The 23,913-nt window shown below is 40.7% G+C and overlaps 1 protein-coding gene across 1 annotated transcript in view; it reads left to right on the top strand.

The window, feature by feature from the left end:
- The window catches only part of LOC140106488 (hexokinase-1), a 48,034-nt gene that overhangs the window by 5,730 nt on the left and 18,391 nt on the right, over positions 1-23,913 (top strand). Inside the window, exons 2-5 of the mRNA XM_072130956.1 lie at positions 6,760-6,922; positions 18,295-18,443; positions 22,355-22,474; positions 23,131-23,226. Of these exons, the coding sequence (XP_071987057.1) occupies positions 6,760-6,922; positions 18,295-18,443; positions 22,355-22,474; positions 23,131-23,226 (528 nt within the window). The remainder of the gene's footprint in view (positions 1-6,759; positions 6,923-18,294; positions 18,444-22,354; positions 22,475-23,130; positions 23,227-23,913) is intronic.

Below are 23,913 nucleotides of genomic sequence, written 5' to 3'. Positions count from 1 at the left end.
AGTAGTTGATCTGAAACTCCTTATTCCAGAGCCTTTTGATAAACAACATTCTTGGTTTTTCCTTCCGGTGCAAAGACAAACAGGAGATAATATAATAATTGCAGATTGATATATTCCAATCACATTGTAGGTAGATGATTGCTACTCTGGATGTGGCCGTAATATCAGAGATTATCTAATGGCAGATATAAGACCTCTGCTCTGGATGTGACTAGAGTATCAGAGACGATATAACAGCAGATTGATAATCCAGTCACATTCAGAGATGCAGCCATCTGAGATAATATAAGGGCAGATAGATAATTGCAGCTCTGAATGTGACTGGAGTATCCAAAATTACATGACAATCGATATATGTTTACAGCTCTGGAGTAATTTAAAAGCGAGGATAAGACTGAAACTTTGTATGTGTTACAGATAATATAAGCGTTGTAATTAAGAACATATTACCTCACACATAAACGGTCTAATTCTAAAAATGATAACGGCAGATTGATATTCCAGTCATAGCCAAAGTTGCAGTCATCTGAGATGATGTAATGGTAGTTAGATGATTGCAGCTCTGGATGTGACTGAAGTATATAATGGCAAGGATGTGACTGCAGCTCTAGATGTGACTGGAGTATCACAGATGATATAAGCATAGGAATTGAGAATACATTGGGGCTCATTTACTAAGGGTCGGCGGACCACACTATCTACGGATATTCCAACGATTTCCGTTTTGCGCAGCATTTAGCAGGGTTTTTTGGCGCACAGGATCGGATGGGGTCGCAATTAAGCCGGCTTGCATGCGACACAAATCGGAGGGCGGGCCGACGGATTCAGACAAAGTGCGGGATTCAACTTTAAATTTGGGCGCACGATCTACGGGAACCGCGGCAGAGTTACTTCTCGTTGGACACTCCGGATCGGGGAACGTGCAGGACCGGGTAAGTAAATGTGCTCCAGTATCTTCTATGACCTTGCATATTACCACATATTACCACACATATTATCTCACACATTAGCTGTCTTATAATCACAGCCTTTAGTCAACGGTCAAAGTTCAGAGCTCATATTAATGACCTGTGGCAAAATAGAAACTGAACTGTGATTGGTTGCTAACTGGCAAAGCAGGCAGCAGACGATGGCTTCTGTATATGGTGTTTAATAAGTGTATTTAAGAAAGCGTGGGGTGAAAATTTCAACACAAAACCTAGTCTATGACGTTCTCTCACAGGGCACTACTGTGCAAGATTTGGTGAATGTTATGTGAATTGTAACGTCAATTGTAAAAAATAGTAAAAACATGTGGACTACACAAGAGTAAAGAATCAACTTGAAAAATTACTGATTTTTTTTTTATAGAAGGACATGTTTTCATCTTAATAGGACTGCAGCTATTTCACCTTTCGTTTAATGGGGATCACTTAATCATGGTCACTTATAGGGACACACCTATACATTTAGTGCAGTACACCTATTTCAACACACCTGTATTGTATAAACAGCATCCATTGATGACTTCATCAGAGTATCTGGATTACTGGATATAAGAAAGATAAGATTATCTAAAAAAGACTTCCTACATTGCATAGGTTTCTTACCCTATTAGTATGAAGGAAACCTACCATGAGGAATCTACCATCAGAAGTAGATGTGAAGGTAGATTGCTCCTCCCTTTCTTTGCCCTAATCTGTAATTTAATAATCCTGGAACCTAACTTGTTAACTTTATTTTAGTAATATGTAAATTAACTGCAGAGGCTACTGGGGCGTGTATTAGCTAAGGCAACTCCACGCCCCAGTAGCCTCTGCAGTTAATATACATTACTAAAATAAAATTTGTAACAAGTTAGATAAGGTTCCAGGATTATTAAATTACAGATTAGGGCAGAGGGTAGATTAGGGTAGATTCCTCGTGGTAGGTTTCCTTTAAAACCCCTTGCATATTATCAAATAGGAGCCCTCACCCACCAGATTTAAAGGGAACCTTTCATTTAAACCAACCTGGCCAAAATAAATAATTTATTAAAAACTTTGGTTAAATCTTTGGTTTAAAAACTGTTAAATTATTCATACATTTATTGACCAACTACATTCTACCGGTGCCATTAAAGTATGATCTAATAGAATGTGTTTTACATCCAATGTAGATAAATGATTAATGTGGCCCTGTTTTATATAGATATGTAGCATAAGCTTTATATTGAGGTTTACAGATTTGTATCTTTCTTGTAAAGAATATCTATTATTACGCCTTTCACATAGCAAATAATGATGTGCAAACACCAGCTGCCAGTTTTACAGCATTCTTTTCTATTATGAACTGGAATTTCTACACAATACCTTAAAAATCACAAGAGCTTCATATTACAGGCTTACCCGAGTGTGTTCCGAATGGTTTAAGGATTATTTATCAGTCTTGGTAATATCTAAAATGGTAAAATCTAGTCAGTGTAATAACATAATATCTAGTGCAGTGATTTTTCTCAGAAAGCTTTGAGAAATGTACAAATAGCTTCAATTCAATTTCATCGTCTGATTGAATTTTACAGTGATAATGTTATTTTGTTATAGAAAGGCAAGCAGTGTAAATAGTGTGTAATAACATATATCGCCGGATCCTTCTATCCATGACGAGGCATGTGTGCGTAGAATAATATTCACACACGCTGGGGCTCATTTAGTAAGGGTCGCGCTGCTCACTTTCGTTGGACGTTGAACTTTTTTCAGGGATTGCATGGCTTGGACTGGTATTTAACAGGTGTCTGCGGTGGGATGGTTTTGCACAACATTTTTGGCGCAGCTGCGCTGGGTTCCATGCGACTCAAATTAGGGGGCGTGACATTAGATGATTCGGACTGAGCGGGGGATTTAACTTTCAAATTATGTCTCAAGCCCAAGCACTTACATGCACTATTTAAAAGATGGTGAACTCCGTCGGACCTGAGAAGGAAAGCGACACATTCAGGATATCGGGCGCACGATCTTAGTGAATCGCGGCACAGTGCATTATCGTCAGACAATGCACTTTCGGTGAACTCCAGCGGCCAGTTAGTAAATGTGCCCCACTGTCTTTAGATACTTCTGCCCCAATAGACTAGGATATATGTCCACACAGTGATGACGGGTCTTGGCTGCTGGACCCCCTGTGATCAGCAGAGAGGGTTATTGGAAGTACTCCTGATCCACTCGAGACCTACAGCTTTCGGCCATCCTGTTAGGTAGACCCATAGAAGTCATTGGAGCACAGGATGGAGTTCCCTGACTTTTGTTGGACTTTAGGATAGGCATGATTACTGAAGTGTAGCTGAAGCTTGGAAGTATAGAGCAGATCAGGGGAAAACTTCAAAGAAAAAACTCCCACATCTCGTTGACCAGTCTTTACCAGCTGGGTTCCAATGAACAGAGCGAATGCTGCCTGAATTGCAGCTGTAGAAAGTTATATTAAGAAAAAAAACGTTCCAGCACCAAAGAAGTAAAAAATAATAACTTCCTTTATTAGTTACATTTTAAAATGATAGACAAAGGATACTGCCACCCCAAGCATCTGACGCAAAAAAAATTATAGAATGCTCTTAAAGGAAACCTACCATTTTATTTGATGAATTATGCACAAAACATACCTTGAGAATGCTGTAGCTACACTGATGCAGGATCATATCTTGTTTAATCCCTGAGTTGAGTGGATTTGCTGAAAAAACAATTATAACATTCAGGACCTTGGGAAAGCTGGATTGAACATGTTACATGGAGCTTGTATTACAGCTTGTATTACACACAGGGCCCAGACAGGACTAATCAAACTGAGCTGGATCACTCATACAGTGCAGCTGGGAGATGGTGCAGCAATTGATTATTCTGCCTTCAGGCACAACCAAGGAATTGCATCATCCTGTGCAGCAGTGCATCACTAATGTGCTAGGAGAAGTGCTGAACCAGCCACAGAAGCAAGACAGCTTTCTTATCATAATATTATCATTGTTTTATCAGCAAAACCACTATATGATTCTGCATCAGTGTAGCTACAGCATTCTCAAGGTATGTTTGCTTTATATCAAATCAAATGGTAGGATTCCTTTAATCATAACATGATTGTTTCTGTTTAGGGTAACTTGCAATACATTTTCATGCTCATTGCAATTCCAAAGCCGAGACCCCAGTTTGATCAAAAAGGCAGAGAATGTGTAACTGTAGTTACACTATGAAATTCATGGCCCAGCATTGCTTCCCAGCCATCATCACCCCTCTCTCTGTCAGTTATGAAAGAACATTTTGGCAAACACAGTACAATTCCGAAAAGGTGAAGCTTCATTGAATGGAGTTTTACCTTAAGCCAGTTATAATATTTCCTGCTGGTTCTTAGTAATCAGACGTGCTCAATCTTGCTTGTTACTTCTCTAGAAAATTCCATCGTTATCTTTGAAAGTTCTATACAAGTTGCAATAACTATATTTGAGAGCCGCACGTTTCTGGTTAGGAAACACAAACTCTCACAACTATCATGTCTCTTTGAAGATAAAATATATTCAGAACTATTTTTACAGTTATTTTAGTTTAGCTATTCTTAAAGTGTACCATATCTTTCAGCAAGATTTGACTGAATCACTAGAGCACTGTGTGTAAATAATGAGTAAGACTTTTTTTTTGTACATTATCTGCCTTGTATTCTGTAATATCTAACTGTGTTCAAACTGGAACTTTTGTTACCTCAGGGCTTGTGAGTGCTGCTCCACCATCCCCTATGCAAAGGCTTCTATGCAATCTGACAACTTTCTAAGCTTCTGTCCATCCTGCTAGCAAGATACAATTCAGCATAGATTTCAGGGAAGAAATACATTGATCTGGTAGGGGTGGAGAAAGCCAAGTAAGTGGAGAAAGAATCAGTTTTCTCTGACAAGATATTTCACAGTTTTTATATTATATACAGGCGGGTCCCCTACTTAAGGACACCTGACTTACAGACGACCCCTAGTTACAGACAGACCCCTCTGCCCACTGTGACCTCTGGTGAAGCTCTCTGGAAGCTTTACTATAGTCCCAGACTGCAATGATCAGCTATAAGGTGTCTGTAATGAAGCTTTATTGATAATCCTTGTTCCCATTACAGCAAAAATTTTGAAAAATTGTCACTGGGACAAAAAAAAATTGTCTAGAACTTCAATTATAAAATATTCAGTTTCGACTTACATACAAATTCAACTTAAGAACAAACCTCCGGACCCTATCTTGTACGTAACCCGGGGAATGCCTGTACTTATATTCTTATATCGGCTTGACTGAGTAAGCATGGGTTTTTTTGTGGGAAGAGAAGAATAAGCAGCGTAGACTTGATAAAGTTTAAAATGTTCAATCCTTCTTTGATCCCTTTTCATCATCTGCTAGGGGAAGGACAATGGTCCTCCCAAATAAATAAGATATTCACAATGGAGTTAGCTGGTTTGTCTTTATGGGGACTTTAGAAGATTACATAAGAGATCATTTGGGCCCCATTTCCTCATCACACGCACCTGGTATAACATGTTTGTCCTAAAAGTTCTTTTGCTTTCATTTAATTAGAGGGGTTATGGTAAATTGAGATACTGCAGCCATTGATGCTGAATGTCATTCATTAAATGGGTGTGTTCATTTCCAATCAAAAAGTCTATGTAATAGACAAGTAGTGATTTTTCGTCATTCCCCATAACAGAATATATCTTTATACCTTATATTTCCTTTCGCGTCTTACTTGTAGCACACCACTGTTTACCCCCATTGAGTAAAATCCGACTGTGCAGAGATTCAAATCTTTTAACAATTAGAATAGTAACACATATGACGTATAAGATGACTGGGCTAATAAGACGAAGCAAGAATCTTGCATCAATAAGGTCCCCCCCCTCTCACCCAGCGTATAAGACGACCAACGACTTTTGAAAAGAAGTTGGGGGTGGGGGTGGGTTTAAAAATCGTCTTATAAGCCACAAAATAAGGTATATAAGTATACATAGTACACATCCTCAATTCTTTAGTGTGTCAATTTGCATGTCGGGCCCCCTGACATTGCGGGCTCCATAGCATCTGCTATGGCTGCTACCACTGTAGTAACGCCTCCGACAAAGTTATAAGAAAGTACAAGAATAACTTATCAGAAGTGATAGAATATAATAAAGGATCTAAGGGCACATAAATCAGTGATTCTAGACTTCCCCTCCAAAATGGCTGAATCATGGGGCATGTCCAGAACAAATAAAGGAGTGTAACCCTTACATTTCCATCAACACCAGCATATGTGTGGTTACAAACATGAAGCATTTGTATGGTTTCTCCTTATAGTGCACACATAAGAAACTCATGGCCACCAATTTCCAAATCTATTACAGTGTGTCTGATGAAAGGGCGGCTTTTAGGAAGGACTCACACTTGGTCAAGTAGCGACGCCTGACAAAGGAATCTGGGAATGGGGTCCAAGAATCTGCTAAGTACTCGAGCTGATATAAGAGCTATGGGAACTTGTCTTTCAGAGCCTTTCATGCGGAATTTTGTCCGACGTGGATCTTTCAGCAAATCCTCAGCTGAGTTGCGTCCAATAAAACATGAAGAATTTACAGTAGATATTTGTGTGGATTTCATGTGGTTGGAATCTGCAATAAGTTTGCAATCTACCTGGAGATATTATTCTGCCTGACAATATGATAATGTATTATACAATGTTCATATATACCAATATACTGTAGTTATGTGCTGGATGGGTCTTAGTCTTCCTGACTTAGGTTGTGTTTTCTTCTACTTTCAGATTGACAAGTACCTGTACGCAATGCGACTTTCAGACGAAACGCTATTGGATATTATGTCTCGCTTCAAGAAAGAGATGGAAGATGGTCTCTCGAGGGACACAAACCCAACAGCAATTGTCAAAATGCTTCCAACATTTGTGAGGTCGATTCCTGATGGAACAGGTAGGATAAACCAGATTGTTAGGTTTTTTATGTAGGGCTGCACTTTAGGGCTCATTCACATGGCCGTCTGTAGGGACGTACATGCGGCTGCAAATTTGCGGCCGCATGTACGTCCCCATAGACGGCAATAGCGGCACGGCGCAGACACGGTGCCACACAAAAGATACAGCATGCTCTATCTTTCAGCGTGTGTGCGGCCGTGTGCCGCTATTCTCTATGGAGGGAGGAGGGGTCACCTCCTCCTCTCCAGCACACGGCGGTATGCCCGCACGGTGGGCATACCGCATGTGAATGTACCCTTAGTCTTATCCACCTCCCAATACTTTGGCTCAGGTTTTGTCCAGATTATATAACTAAGCAGATATATGAGAGATTAATTTTTCTTTCATTGAACAGATAAGTTTTGTTTCATATTGTTTGATAAAATTAAGAACGATATGTTAGAAAATAAACTCTTCATTTGGCTCTAAATAGGCGAAATATTGTAATAGCCTTGAGATTATACTTTTTTTTGCTGACTCAGGTCACTTCACAACAAAACAAATTTGCAGTAGAGGACAGGACTAGGTGTAGTAGTAGATGTATCTCTGTGTTGTTTTTTCTTTGTGCGTCGACCTTATCCTTGCATTGACTTTTTGTCCTGTAATGTCTTTCATATTCTCCGCATAGAATTCTATGAAGAAAAAGGGTTCACAGCCATTTAAAATCCTATGTATGTACGTGTGTGAATGTCCCATCACAAGAATGGGGCACATTTAGTTACCCGTCCCAGCGCGATTCCCGCTTTGCGTTGTCCGACGAGGCTTCGGGTCTGCCGCGATTCACTAAGATCGTGCGTCCAATTTCCTGCATGTGTCGCTTCCCCCACTGAGGTCCGCTGGAGTTCACCTTTTTCTTCCCAGTGTATGTGAGTGCTGATCTTGCAACACAATTTCGTTTTTAAATTCCGCAATTTGTCCGAATCAGTTGGGTTGTCTGACGTCCACGCCCCTCGATTTGTGTCGCATGCAAGCCGGCGCCGAAGCGTGACAATCAGATTGAATATAACAAAAAACCCGGGGCAATTCAGGGCAAAATGGTAAAAAGTCGGGAAACCTGATGAAAATGCAGTGTTCGGACCCTTAGTAAATGTACCCCAATGAATGTCATCTTAATTTCCTACAATGTGAGTCTCTGTTCTACATCTGTTAGAAATTTACGGCATATCCTGTGTCTAAGATGGAAATACTGCTTTTTATCTTTCATTATATCTTTATGTGTGTAACTAAATCAAGTTTTGCTTGTACTCCTTGTAGTCTGAACTGTGTAGTTGTTCCTTTTTACTCATTAGTATGTATTTATACAGCAGCATTGGCTGACCTTAGGCAGGAGGGAATGACCCACTTTCTCCTGTGCTCCTAAGTAGCTAGAGCCAGGGCCTTTTAAACAGTAGCTAATCTCCTTTGCTAGTTACATTTGCCTAGTGCTATTAGAGTATTTGTTGCTGACAACCGTTTCTTTTCATTGTTACATTGTAGATAATTCACACTTCAGTCTCTTTAAATAGTTCTATTCATTTTTATTTTAAAAAATGTTTTTAAATCTCCCTGATTTTACCGTATATACTCGTGAATATGTAAGCAGAGTTTTTCAGCACAATTTTTGTACTGAAAAAAACCTCTACTCGGCTTATACACGAGTATATATAAAAAAAATAAAGTTAGTACTCACCCTCCAGCACTGACCCCCAGCATCCTCTTCTCCCCTTAGTATCTCTCCGGCTTCCCGGCTGGGACAACAGATGGCGCCTGCTGATGTCATAGTTTCTGTGCCGGCCGTTCACAGAGAGGTGCATCTGCCGGCCCCAGCCGGAAAATGAAGAGATGATGGAGAGAGAAGAGGACGCTGGAGGTCAGCGTCAGAGGGCACTCTGCTAGGTATTATACTTGTGGGGGCACTCTGCTGGGCATTATACTTATTGGGGCAATCTGCTGGGCATTATACTTATTGGGGCAATCTGCTGGGCATTATACTTATGGGGGCACTCTGCTGGGCACAATACTTATGGGGGCACTCTGCTGGGCACAATACTTATGGGGGCACTCTGCTGGGCACGTTACTAATGGGGGCACTCCGCTGAGCATTATACTTATGGGGGCACTCCGCTGAGCATTATACTTATGGGGGCACTCCGCTGAGCATTATACTTATGGTGGCACTCTGTTGGACATTATATTTATAGGGACACTACTGGACATTTTATAAATGAGGGGATGCTACTGGACATTTTATTGATAAGTGGAGAATACTGGACATTTTATTAGAGATTAGCAGCTGCATTTCCCATCCTAGGCTTATACTCAAGTCAATATATTTTGCCAGGTTTTTTGTGGTAAAATTAGATACCATAGGCTTATAATCGGGTCGGCTTATATTTGTGTATATACAGTAATTAATTTTATTCTGGCCATGCGTTCAGTTCTCTCTTATTTTATGACTCCATTACCAGTGCAGTATTGTGTGAACTTATAATACATAAGTACACCAGCTCACTGGCGCTTTGGACAATACACATGCAAATAGCTTATTCTTGTCTCTCCTATTATTGAAGAAGTGTCATTACTTGAGGTTTATCTGCCTGCAATTGTGATGGTGAGTGCAATTTCTGAATTTAAAGTCATCCATTTACCTCTCCAGACATGTGTGTTTTGCTAAATAATTTAATTTTACATTATAACAATTCGGGAGGATCTTTTCCTGTTAGAGTTCCTAGTTTTATTTTTATGATGGAACTGAAGATTATGACACTGTCCTTACTGATTGGACAGTATCAGATTGACACCCAGTTGGCACGTTCACAACATACAGCTATGAGAAAAGATGCTCCAGAATTGTTATACTATGGCGAATACATGTATTTACTGTTATAAAAAACACCAGCAGAGGTGACAAATCCTCTTTAAGTCAGTGGGTGATAAATACAATATTTTGCAATGCATTCAAATTCTACTTGCACATACACTTCAGGATGACACTAGGGCAAAGTTGGTGATGATGATGAATGAAACTTCTTCCCACCTTTTCTTTTAGCTGTAGCTTTAGCAGTGTGTATAAATTAGTCTTCCCCCCTATAATCACACTAACAGCTGATAGATAAGGAGAAGCTAATAAAGTTTCTGATGACTCAAGTCTGTACAGACAAGTCACCGGATGGAATTATCTCCTTACAGAGCTCTATAGTCAAGGGTATTATTGTAAAAGTATGCAGGAAGTAAATATTTAGTTTACTCTCCTTATCTTTCAACTGTGTATGGACCTGAGAAGTCTCACTGTACAAGACAAAATGAGAAAAATTGGTCATAGAAGCTTTTTTCCTTAAAGGGCACCTACCACCACAAATCTACCTATAAAGGTAGATCGGGTGGTAGGTGGATCAATGGGATGTGAGGATAGCCCTTTTAAGGGCTAATCCTCACGTCCCCGCACTTTTTTGTTAACTTTTATTAAACTTGTATGCAAATTTACTTATGCGGCTACTGGGGCGTGGAGTAGCCGCATCTGAGGTTACACGAGGCGGCTACTCCGCGCCCCGGTAGCCTCTTTTCCCCTCCTACTCACCATCTTCGGCGCGCTCGTCCGGTGATCGTTCCGTCTGCGCATGCGCAGAAGAGCAGGCCCGCGCCTGTTTCGGAGCAGTGACCGCACAGGCGCGGGCCCGCTCTTCTGCGCATGCGCAGACGGCAGGATCGCCGGACAAGGGCGCGCAGCTATGCAGAGCTGCGCGCCGAAGATGGTGAGTAGGAGGGGAAAAGAGGCTACCAGGGCGTGGAGTAGCCGCCTCGTGTAACCTCAGATGCGGCTACTCCACGCCCCAGTAGCCGCATAAGTAAATTTGCATACAAGTTTAATAAAAGTTAACAAAAAAGTGTGGGGACGTGAGGATTATTAGCCTCTTAAAGGGCTATCCTCACGTCCCATTGATCCACCTACCACCCAATCTACCTTTTATAGATAGATTTGTGGTGGTAGGTTCCCTTTAAATGTGTTTTACAAGAATCCTTGAAAACTTCCAGAACCAGGACTGGTGTTAGGTTCAACATGGTCCAAGGTACCTCCTTTTTTTGTGATCTGTCTTATCACTGAGAACCCCATCGATCAGAAAGTTAGGCCCTATCCTGTTTGGTGGGAAAACCCCTTTAATGAAGCATACTAACTAAACAAATGTGTATTTAGTCTACATTCACATCACGTCCTATGTGTATGCCAGGGGAGCTCCTGAAGTATACAATTGGGGTTATTTATCATCAACTTTTTGGCGTAAAAAAGTGGCGAAAAAATCGGAAAGGCTTTTTTCCTCCCTCTCAGAAATAGTGGCTTAAACAAAGAATCACTGCTATTGCAATTCTACATGAAGCCAGATTTATAACATGCAACTTTTTAAAAATAATTGTAAGGTCACTCCCCTCCCATCCTGGTGTATGTGCTGCTTTTTACTCTTCTTGAGATGATTTTGCAATTATTTAAAAAAAATAAATCCCAACGTCACTTCAATTAGTTCTTTAGGAGCTCCTCTGCTTTTTAGATTATCGCAAGAAGCAGGACTATTGATAAACCTCCCACAATGAGCGTATGCATAGACATATACTGGTACATGGAGACATATGGAGACATCCTTTATTTTCTTGTATCCTGTGGATATCACAGGTTGGAAATACGCAGAAACCTACAACCTTCCATCCTGCTTTCTCCTGTGACACATACGCTCATTGGAGATCATTACAGATCATTAGAGCTGTTGGGGGACGGATTAATGTAATTGTCCATATTAGAACAGACTGTAGCAGTGATGGCGAACCTTTTAGAGCCCGAGTGCCCAAACTGCAACCCGAAACCCTGCTTATTTATTGCGAGGTGCCAACCAAAAACTAAAGCATTAACTTATTGCTCCCTGTTCTACAACTTTCAAGGAAAGCAACACAGTAGAAAGATGGAAAATTTTCATCATTTTAGCTTCTTTCCAGTGTCCCTCTGTACACAGAGAATCGTGGGGCCAGCAGGAGGTGCTCCAAAGATAATTCAGCCCTGACTAATTCTCCCTCTTCCTACAGTCCCAAGTATCGAAGTAAGTATCAAAATGTGACTGAAAGCAGCATCTTGGAACTGCAGGAAGATTCTTTGGGTAATGCCTCTGGCATCCGTGCCATAGGATCGCCACCACTGGACTATAGACACCATTGGGGAAACACTCTCAACAGCAGTAGCAGCCAGTGATTTGCTCCTTCCAAGGGTAGGGGCAAGAATGGGAAGATCTATACGTCATTGTATCTGTGGGAAAAACATGATATGAATGTAGCCTTAAGCTTTTAGTAAATAGTTTCCCTCTACTGCCACCTCTGTTATTTTTATTGCACCTAATTACCCCTTAGAAGGGCAGTAAATTGTCGACAACAATAGAGTCCGAGTGTGAATCCGGTCTTAGATTACAAGATGGCATTAAGATTTGTGTCCTCTATGTTTATTCTTCTGAGAAGTCACAGTCACATTACAGAAGGAAACATCTTGCTTAGTCTAGTGGATTATCCTGGTTACAAGTTGGGAAACAAAACACTTGGACGTTAGGAACAGATTGTTACCCTGCCTGTAAAGTTCAAAGACTATGAAAAATGACTCTTTAACCACCCCAGCCCTTCTTTAGTCTAATTGAATGGATGATATTGCTATAATAAGCCACTGCAAAGAGTTTGTATGTTCTCTCCGTGTTTGAGTGGGTTTCCTCCAGGTCCTCCGGTTTCCTCCCACACTCCAAAACATACTGTTAGGTTGTTTAGATTGTGAGCCCCATGGGGACAGGGACCAATTTGACATGCTTTGTGCAGCGCTGCGTAATAATAAAGAATTATTATTATTATATAATCTTTGATTAATCATAACTTACCAAAGCTATACTAAGGGTAAATTATTCTTGAACCTATCCCTTGTCTAGACAGGACCTCTCCATGTCCATGTACAATGTATCATCAGTTAGATCTAATAGTAGTTTATGTAGGGATGGAAAGATCCCCACAAACTTTGAAAGAGGAATGCAGCAGAAAGTCGGGACAGGCCAGATCCTGCCTTGTCAGGAAAAAGTATGACATCAGCATTCCATAAAATCTTCATTGTCCCATTATTTGAAACACCATGCATGGTTTTAGCCTTTTATGATCCTTTCTCAAGCATGATGTTTTGTATGACAGGACAATAAAGTTTTAAGCATTTTATAAATGTTTGAATAATCCCTTAAAATACACCTGAATGATCGCTTCACTCACCTCAAAGTGGTTTTGTCTTCTGGCGGATCTTGTCGGCCCATTATTATGTTCCAGAGACTAGACCCACATGGAGGATCCTTGTCCACCCTGACCGTGCATACTTTTTAGAAATATAAGTCGTATTCACAGGGGCGTAACTAGGAGAGGCAGGGCCCCATAGCAGATGTTTGAATGGTGCCCTGTACACATTTGTATACTCAAACATTTATAACATTTATACGCTCTTACACACATTTATGCACTGATAAATATGCTGTACAATGTGTATAATTGTGTATATGATGTATAAGCTCTATATAATGGAGCTTATCTTTCATTCTTCAATGTGTCTGGTCAGATGCCGGGGCCCCCTGACACTGTGGGCCCCATGGCGGCTGCTATGGCTGCTACCGCTGTAGTTACGCCCCTGGGTATTCACATCTCTATGACATGTAGTGCCACATCATATTTCAGAAAATTAGGAAGATCCAAAAGGGGGCAAAGCAAGTTAATGGCTGTGCAACAAGAGGAAAAAATGAAGGACGGGAGCGAGAGAAAAACAGGTGAAATAAGAATGTTTTATTTTATCCCAAATAAATGTTTTACAAAAAAAAATTCTTATTTATTTTTTCTCTCGATCCCATCCATCATCTTCTCCTCTTGGTGGACTGCGGTTGGCCACTTTTGAATGAATCTCTTCCATTAGCCTATGGGCATATGTGTCTTTGGCTCCTGTGAGAGTTTCAGCCTTTCCCTGTTATCCACATGCCGCTCCCTGCAATATAAACAACTTCTTGTTTCTTACTACCTCAGTCCGTCCTAATGGCAACCTCCAGTGTGTTTTTTGTTTTCAGTCAGTCCGTGTCACTGATAGCCTCAGGGAGGTGGGAGGGGGGAGCAGGATGAGCCATAATCTCCTCCTGCAGGTCCCCCCTATTTATCAGATCTCAAAAATGTATACAAAGATCTATAGAGAGTTTACAGACAGCACTAAAGGAAACATCAGGGATGATTAATCAATTGTTGAACATTCAGGAATTATTATTAAAGGGGTTGTCCGCTTTAAACACATTCAAGCAAATAATTAATGTTGTTTGTGTAATTAAAATGTATAAAATTTTCCAATATAATTTCTGTATAAATTCTCAGCAGTTTTCTGGATTTGTCATGTAGGAAGCTTCATTGTTCATAAACACTGGTCCATGGTCATGTGATGTCACGCAGGTGCATGGTTCGTTAGCATCACAGAGCTCTCATTACAGCGTGTGTTATAACGAGCCATGCACCTGTGTAACATCACATGACCATGGACCAGTGTTTCTCTACAGGAAGTAAACGTTGAAGCTTCCGGTTGCACGACAGCAGGAACAAAGCAAGCAGAGATCTAGAAAACCGTAAAAAATGGATTCAGAAAGTATATTGGGAAATTTTATAACTTTTCATTACACAAATTATCAATTATTTGCTGGGATGTGCTTATAGTGGACAACCCCTTTAAGGCAGTAAAGGCAGATTGGCATTTTATGTAAAAGAGTGGCCACGACCCCTTTAATGCCTTACAATTCTTATAAACACCGCACTGAAAAAAAAATGTATTTTCCTGATGTAGTCATGTTAACCTCTTCCTTGGCTTTGCTAGTGCAAGGGGCTGATGATATTTACTGTGTGACATTTCAAAGTCGCCATTTCTGGCTGCTGTTGTCAGTGTCTCTGGTTTCTTGTCTTCCTATATTTAGCCTGAAGGCAATGGCAGCTGAGCAACAGGTTAGTTAAAAATACCCGGTGTTATCAAGATGAGAAGGACAGTGAGGTTCAATCTGAAGGTCTGTCTGTGACACCAGAGCATCTGCTCTGCTTTGTTACGGGTGACCTGAGTATATACATTATCTGTATATAATGCACTTGTTTTAGTATTTACCGGATACTCAGTGGCGTAACTAGAAGCTGATGGGCCCCAGGGCAAAGCCTGTGCCAGGCCCCCGACTATAATGTATGGTTTATAGTAATAGTCTTCTCATATGGGAAAGTGACACCATAAGGGCCCCCTAAACCTCTTGGGCCCTGGTACAACCGCAGCCTCTGCACCCCCTAAAGTTATGAATACCTCTTAATGCAATTCACGGTTGAAGGTAAAAGAGTATGAACGAGTTATATTTCTTAAGTATACATCATCAAAGTGAAACATTTTTTGGTTTTAGCACTTTTTATTACAAGAGGTATAACCTCAGGTCCTCTGATCAATTGTAAAATCTGTATTAGGGCCCTATACTTAGAAAGCGCTATTTATAGCACTGGTGCCTTCCTGTGTGGTAGAGGGGCTTCTAGGTCATTCAAGGACTGTGACCTGGATGTGACTGCTATCTTTGTACTCCTCATAGATATAGAATAAGTAAAAGTCTAATTTTCCGATCAAAAAGAAAAAAAAGAAAAAAGTATCACAACAAAATAAAATGTATTTTAAACTTTTAAACAATAACATAAAATACACAAGACAGTTGGTTGTTCAGGTCCTCTCTTAAGTAACATCCTTGTTATATCAGCCTTTTATCCTTAACAAACCTGGCCAACATTTCTCAAAATTAGTGCACATTCTATTCAGCCAAAAAACTATTGCAAACACTTTAATGAATGTGGTCCTCCTACTATAGAGTATCAGGGGCAGTGTTATCTTTTTAAATACATCCTGTCAGCTTTCACCTATGACCCTCAGTATATTTGTTTGCTAGTGTGTGTGTTCTACATGCAAACACACACTATTCCGCATGGATTTTATGGCCTTGTTAAACAACTGCTACTTGATGTATTATGAATGTAGAATCCCTTCTATAGAGGGAACAGTCGTTACTTATATATCTAGTCATTACTATATCTATCATGCGGCACCGAAAAATTATCATTTGTTAGCTTGGAAATAGGCTGCTTGCAAAATTTTATTAGAATGACCCTTGTATTCTCCAAAAAGCAGCACCTTGGCCGACAAGAGAAGAGTGATCAGGATTGAACATGTCTGGGAACGTGCAATGTACTTCCTCATACTCTTCTCATTGTTATGGCAGGATAATTACAGCATGCGTCTGACGTCACGTCAATAGCTACTTAGCTACTGCGGCTATCAAGATTCAGAGAGTAAATTATTTAATAGACATTCCCTGGTATCTGCGAACAGGTTTCAGAGCTCAGTCCAAACAAAACAATCACTTCACTTTGATCTGTTTTAGTTTTTCTTAAAAGCAAAAAAAAAAACAAAAACTGAACAACTAAGTTGAAGGCCTCCTACAGCTCTAAAAAAAAGCTCTATTGGCTGTTTTTTTTACGACCCTGGGGCACATCTACTTACCTGTCCGGAGGAGTTCACCGAAAGTCACTCTGCCATGATTCACTAAGATCGTGCGCCCGATATCCTCCATGTGTCGCTTCCCCGCTCAGGTCCGCTGGAGTTCACCTTCTTCTTCCCGGTGCATGTAAGTGCATTGTCTTGCGACACAAATTGAATGTTAAATCCTGCGCTCAGTCCGAATCAGTCGGATCGTCCGACGCCACTATCCCCGAATTTCTGTCGCATGGAAGCTGGCGCCGCTGCACCAAAATCCGATCGCGTGTGACACAATCCCCTGCTAAATACCTTTCACAGGCGTGCAATCCCCGAAAATGTCGGAAAATCCAACTAAAGTGCGGCTGCGGACCCATAGTAAATAAGCCCCTATGTGTCAACAGTATTTCCCCCCGTGGTCACAAAGTAGGTCCGTGTGTGTTCCTTGTGTCATCTTTTTTTGGCATAAAAAGGGTGTTTGCCTAACAATCTGTATTTGTTGCGCTTGTAAACGCAATGCTATTGGCACGTGTCAACGCGTCTTAAAAGCAATTACTGTGTTAAAGGACACCTGTCATCAGGTCTGTGTCACTTGTCCTGTCACTACTACCTGTTGGAGCAGCTCACAAGGATCCCATCCCAGCCTTTATCTAGTTATTTCATACATTATTCATTGTAAAATCATCTATTTTTTATTATGTAAATGAGGCTGGTCACATGGTCAGAGGCAGTGATGTCACCCCTGTTACCCCTCCCCTCTCCTCCCCCTGCTCATGTCTGTGTGTAATGTATAGTAAAGTATGGCTAGTGTGTGTGCTGCATCTGCTGACATGCTGCATCCTCCTAATATACAGGTGAGAGACACAGACATCAGCTACACATGAATCTGACATGTTCTGCTGTAACATGGCTGCATGGAGCTGCTGTATCTCTCCTGTACACACACACATGCACACACAGGCTGCAGGGGGCGTGGCCACCAGCACCAGGAAGCACATCATTATACAGCCTCACACCATTATACAGGCTGTCAGTCATGCACTGGGGGTGTGGTTGTGCCTCCCACTCATGAATAGAGTGGACAGCTTGAATATGCTAATGCTTCATTGGACACTTCACAGGTCATTTGCATACAGCTTTAGGACCTCATTGCTTAGGTTTACAGGCATGTAGAGGGACAATGAAGGGATAGAGGCAATGCTCTCTAATGGCAGTTTATGAAAATATATTTAGTTTAGGGGGGTTATTTTGCATGACGGGTTCTCTTTAATGCTGTGTAGTTATTTTAATCTTTATTATTAAAGGAGCAGTCTGGGTACAATAATTTTTTTTAAGAATTGGACCCAGGTCGTGTAAAAATAATAAAGAATTTATACTTTCCTCAGACTTTCCGTCGATCCTTGTTAATGCTGGCCTCTGTTGGTATACAGAGGTTCAGGGTTAATGTCATCATTAACAGGCCGCAGCTAGTAGCAGGGCTGTGATATCTGTATACCAGCAGAGGAGCTGCACTGGAGCGGAGGTAAGGAGCATACTGTTTGCATTGCTTAATTATATTGTAGGTAATGTCATATAACTGTCACCACATTAGCCACTTATATGTACATTCTGAATTATCCAGTGTTTAGTGAGAGTGCAGCTCTGGAGTCACTCAGGCTTGATAAAGGGACATCTGTTCTAGTGTTTACTTACGTGCAGTAAAATGTCTGTAATTATAGGAAGCTGTCCTACTATCACAGAAAGTGTAGCCATGCCCATCTCACAATATGTACAATTCTCCTCTTCTCAAACAGAAAAGGGAGACTTTATTGCGCTGGATCTTGGTGGATCACATTTTCGGATTCTGCGCGTGAAGGTGTCGCACGAAAAGAAGCAGACGGTGCAGATGGAAAGTGACATATATGACACACCTGAGGACATTATTCATGGCACTGGAACGCGGGTAAGACAATGCATATGTCAGAGGCAATGTTCCCTATAATCAGGAAAGGAAAATAATCAGGAAATATAATAAGCAAAGAGTTAAATTTCACAATATAGCAAAGAAAAATGCTGCTTTCTCCACTTACCTGGCTTTTTCCTCTATCCACCTTCTAAACTTACATCTTGTCTCCCTTAGTGGACTGCAGTTGTAAGTAGGAAATAACAAGTAAGTACATACCAGGTAGAAGTTAGTGATGGGAATTATGGCTCTTCTTAGTGAGCCGGCTCTTCTGGTTTCTGAACAGCTGCCTATTAAATATATAATTTGGACCCACAGGCCAGTCAATCACCACACACCACTCCACTTTTAACCCACTTGTATCAGGTTAAAGTGGGCGTGGTGCGGCGGTTAGGGGCGGGGTTAATAGAGCCGGTTCTTTCGCAAATGACACATCTCTAGTAGAAGTCTACGCAGAGGTAGGGGGAGGAGTGAGGAAGCATACGCTCAGTAAAAGAAGAGACGATAACAATGAATTGGCTAACAGGAAGGCATCTACATTACTCCAAGTGCTTTTGTCACATCATTATTGTTTTTCTGCTATGTCCTGTAAGATGTGAGAGACAGGAAACACTTGAGACTGCAGAAGGAAAAAACTTTAAAAAATCCAGAACATAAGTCATATAGTAACCAGAAAACATTCACAGTTCACACACTGTACGAGTGAAAGAGCTTCTTAAAAAGTTGTGATTAATTTAAATAATACTTACGGTAGCTAAAATTCCCGTTAAGGCTGGTGCCACACGCACCACTTTCAATTAACGCAAAACACTGGCGGCTCGTTCCCGATCGCGATCGGGCCACGGCCCGCCCCGGTGGGCGCGGCTTTGTTTGCGTTTGCAAACACAGACAAAGCAGTGCGTGTGGCATCAGCCTCAGGCTCCTAAACATGTTTGGCTAGCAGGCATATTTCTGTTTGATGCGAGGACTCAGGAGCGTAACTAGGAGAGGCTGGGCCCCATAGCAGATTTCTGCGTGGGGCCCTCCTTCCCCTTAAAATATATATATATGGCGGCACACGTCGGGCGCGCTGGAGAGGAGAGGTGAGCCCGACGTGTAAGTATTATTCAAAACAAAAACATCTTAGGCTCTGTGCACACTGCACAATCTTCGGTTGTGGGTATACGATAAAAACATTGCACGTAGTAATTCTCATAGAAGGCTCTATCTAATATATGAGCTGTTAAAGCATCAATTATAAGAAGCCAATTGAACCACAATGTGCAAATTTATACTTGTGTATTACATATCATAGTGTACACCACTTTTCCAGGTCAGTGCGGCTCCAGTGTACTTTTGGCATAAGAGGTTTCCAAGTTCACGAAATAACTCGCTGTCATGCCTTCTATAGTCTCTGTGTGAATTTTAAGGCAGTTCTGAGTTTCTTTGATCTTAAATTACGCCTTTTAGGAAATTACATTTAAAGACAGTCCATTAATGGGGGTAGCTCCTTCTGCTTACACAGGTATATTTGCTCACCAAACACTTTATTTGCTATAACCTGGAAGCAATAAATGAACAAAATTGGTAGATCAAGGAACCAGAGACAAAGAGCAAGACATTTAAGTCCTATTTTGTTGATGAAGTACATAGTTTCTGGTTTAGCAAACATTTTTAGGTTTATGTTTCCTTCTACCCATCCACCTGTCAGAATGAATGTGCTTGGTAGTGTTTGCAGAACAAGCATTGGCTTGTTGAGGAGTAGATTTACCTCTGATGAAAGAGCTTTAATGGAGGACAATTTGTTTTAGGTCAACTGGCGAGATTATCACATAACAGAGGGCTAGGAAGGATATTTAGTTTGAGGGTGCTATTAGTTTGGTGACGTTAAAGCTGGTGATATTGTCCCTTTAAGATACCAATCTCCCCCCCCCCCCCCCGATCCTTATGCTCATTGCATTTCTCCGCTATAACCACAACTCAGTATAAGAAATAATCAGATACAATGGGCCACATTGTCTGAAAACAGACATACAAGTTGTGATTTATTCGCAATTTCCAATTCGGGGGCCAGGAATTGCAACTTCTCCCTGCCCCACGCCTGTGCGCTCCCTATAGCCTATGCGTGAACAGTAATTCAGACCTCATGTGGAAGAGTCCCAGAGGCACATCGCTGCGCTGTGCTGCCGGACACCTGCATTATCAGGAGGTCACAGTTTCAATCAATGTTTTTCCATGTTGTGGGAAACTTGGTGTCTAAGTAACAATGACTTATTCCATCTAGTCAGGACAGTGATGGTCAATGTGCGGGTGATGGGGTTGCTAAGGAATATTAAGGAAACAATAGCTTAGTAAAGAGCTGACCTTCACAATTAACCTTTGTGTCCATTCATGACTAAAATCAATCATTCCTCACCTTACATTGTATCCAGCATCTGCTATTTCTATCCCAGACAATAGCTCCATGAGCTAAACAAAAAGATTGTATACATGGGAAAATTGTCCCAATGAGTCTTCCTTTAATTACTATCATTAGGCCAGGGCTACACAGAAAAAATATTCACGGGAAATATGAGATTGTTGTAGCATTAACTAATAATTGCTAAGAAACAATATTATGCAGTTAAAGAGGGGAATTTATTGTACCATTTGTGCTACTTTTGTTGACTAAACAAGTCACAAATCGTGGCCTATTCCAGATTTTCCCTCTCACACCTTCCTTATCCACAGGAAATGGGATAAGTCCCGTACTAATTCTTGGAGATCCTTTCTTCTTTGATCACAGGACTAGAAGACTGTTACTACCTCATCTGAAGAGAGCAGTGACATGCATGCCCAGCCACCGTGCCAGGCATGCATAACACAGTACTCACATGGGTCACTGATTGTAACTTATTGGGGGACATGTATTATCGTATCTGCGCCTAAAAAATGTTGGGATCTTTTGTTTTTTTGGGGCGCAGAATTGTTGCGGATCATTTATAATGAGTTTGCGCCAGAAAGAACAGATGTTTCCGACTATCCCGCCTCCTCCGTCTTTTTTTTTTTTTTTACGCAAGTGGGCGTGGCCTAACTTTTCCACACTATCTATCACATTTATGTGTATTTTGTAGGCACATATTTTAGGCGCAATTTTTGGCGCACAATAGATCAGGAAAAAAAATGGTCAGAAAGCAAAATTAAGGCGCAGTCCATGAAAGCTTTTGGCGCATATCTCATTAACATTGGCATTTTTATGGCGCACGACTGATTATTACCGTCTATCCCATTGTTTACTTACAGCCGTGCGCCACTTTAAAACATCGGGCTGTGCTTTCTGGAGACTGATCTCCAATGCCGACAGTCGTGCTTGCGCCAGAATTAGTAAATGTGCCCCATTGTATCATATGGTACGGTGGTCATATGCATGATAAATATCTCCTGCAGCCGCCATTTTGAACAGGATCGAACATCATATGGCGCTATCACAACGTGTTGGGGAAAGAAATTACAAGAATTTAGATTTTAGCATATTAGGGTTGAATCCCTTTTTATCCTATATTACAAACCTGTGAAATTATTGTATCATATGGCACGGTGGTCATATGAATGATAAATCTCTGCCGAACCCCCCATTTTGAACAGGATCGGAACGGCTATAATGGAGATATCACAACTTGATTTTGTTCTGAAGGGACCACCAGAGGTGCCTGTCAATTACTAAATCCCCTCTCCCACTTGCTACACCTGCAGTCTCTGTCTGAACGAATAACTGTTGGCCAAGATATCTAATGGCACATGTATGACTTGGCTTAGTTATGATAAGCATGTCATGGAAATGTCTTCTGCATTAGACACCTCCTTACCCAATTGGTCAGGAAGATTATCATAGCTATTATAATTGATTTTTTTGTACCAGTCTTGTAACACAATATTATTCTTTATTCATTAAGCTTTTTGACTATGTAGCTGAATGCCTTGGAGATTTCATGGAGAAGAAGCAGATCAAAGACAAGAAACTGCCTGTTGGATTCACCTTTTCCTTCCCATGCAGCCAGTCCAAATTAGATGAGGTAACCTAACCCTATTGTGACTAGTATGTAAGAAGAGTCCAGATCCGGATACATTTTTCAGTGTTTAATTGTGGAGTTTATACTTACATAGAGCAGTGTTTTGGGACATATTCCTTCCTTATGTGCCGCTCAATAAAACATTAAAAACTGTATCACGTTCTGCTTTGGACACTTCTTGAATATTGGACTTCTGTGGTGAATCGTGGTGGAACCATCACTCACCCCTCAATTAGTATGCCTCAACCTTACCTGAAGTAGGTTGAAGTTCCTGGGTCTTGATCAAGGGCCCCCTTCAGTTGTCTTGTACCTACCATTTATAGCACCGCTTTCCTCTGACGTGGCAAAGACACCTTTGGTCTCCAACCTCAATCACCAGAGTCCAGGTATAAAACTGATGCCATTGATTGGTGACTAGTACTACAATTCTAGACTAATTTAACTGAATCATTATACCTTATGATTATTAAATAATATCCTGCTTTAGATGCTGAAGGACATCCTATGGACATAGAAGTTGCTATTTTTTTCAAAATTTCGAAACTTCTTCTTAATTCTTCTTTCTTTTCTGTAGACTGCTATTTCTGTAGTTCAGCTACTATAGAAGATTTACTATATATTGAGAGAACATATCACTTATTATAGACTCCTTTTCACAGGGTGTCTTGCTCACATGGACCAAGCGATTCAAGGCTAGTGGAGTAGAAGGAATGGACGTGGTTAAACTTCTGAACAAAGCCATCAAGAAACGAGGGGTGAGCCTGTTTTTTTTTTTGTTAAAAATATTACAGAGAGGAAAAATCTCCTGAAAACAAATCGGGGGAGATTTATCAAAAGTATCAGAGGTAAAACTGTTTCATTTACCCATAGAAACCAATCAGAGCTCAGCTTTCATTTTATAAACAGCTGTGGGAAAATGAAAGCTGATCTCTGATTGGTGGCCATAGACAACTAGAACAGTTCTGCTCTCTGAAACTTCTGATAAATCTCCCCCAAATTTTATATATATAATGAAAAATGGAGGGTATTACATTTCCTTGTATCTATTGGTCTAACTTTTCCAGAGTTATTCCTTTTAGAGGTACAGATGGTTGCAGATGACTAATCTATGCAGATTTTACTAATGTATGCTAATTTAATTGATATAGTCAGAGAATTAAGTAATTATCTATTACCCTAGTTATAAATGGCTCTTTTTCCCATGATTCCTATTCATTTCTTTCAACTGGTCAATACATGGTTTAATTTGGTAAACTAAGATCCTCCCACCATCTCTTCTATTGGGCAGCTAAGAGCAGGGGGTGTTCCTCAGACTACCACAGTGTGCATAGTATAGTCTGAGAAGCTGGTAGCACTTTTACTCAACTAAAGAGAGAAAGTGGAATTAATGAAACTGCAATAGAAAGATTAAAATGAAGGGACCCCACTTATTTTACCTATAC

Source organism: Engystomops pustulosus, chromosome 11, assembly GCF_040894005.1.
Source record: "Engystomops pustulosus chromosome 11, aEngPut4.maternal, whole genome shotgun sequence".
Classification (NCBI taxonomy): domain Eukaryota; kingdom Metazoa; phylum Chordata; class Amphibia; order Anura; family Leptodactylidae; genus Engystomops; species Engystomops pustulosus.
This window is presented reverse-complemented; position numbering and strand designations above follow the sequence as displayed.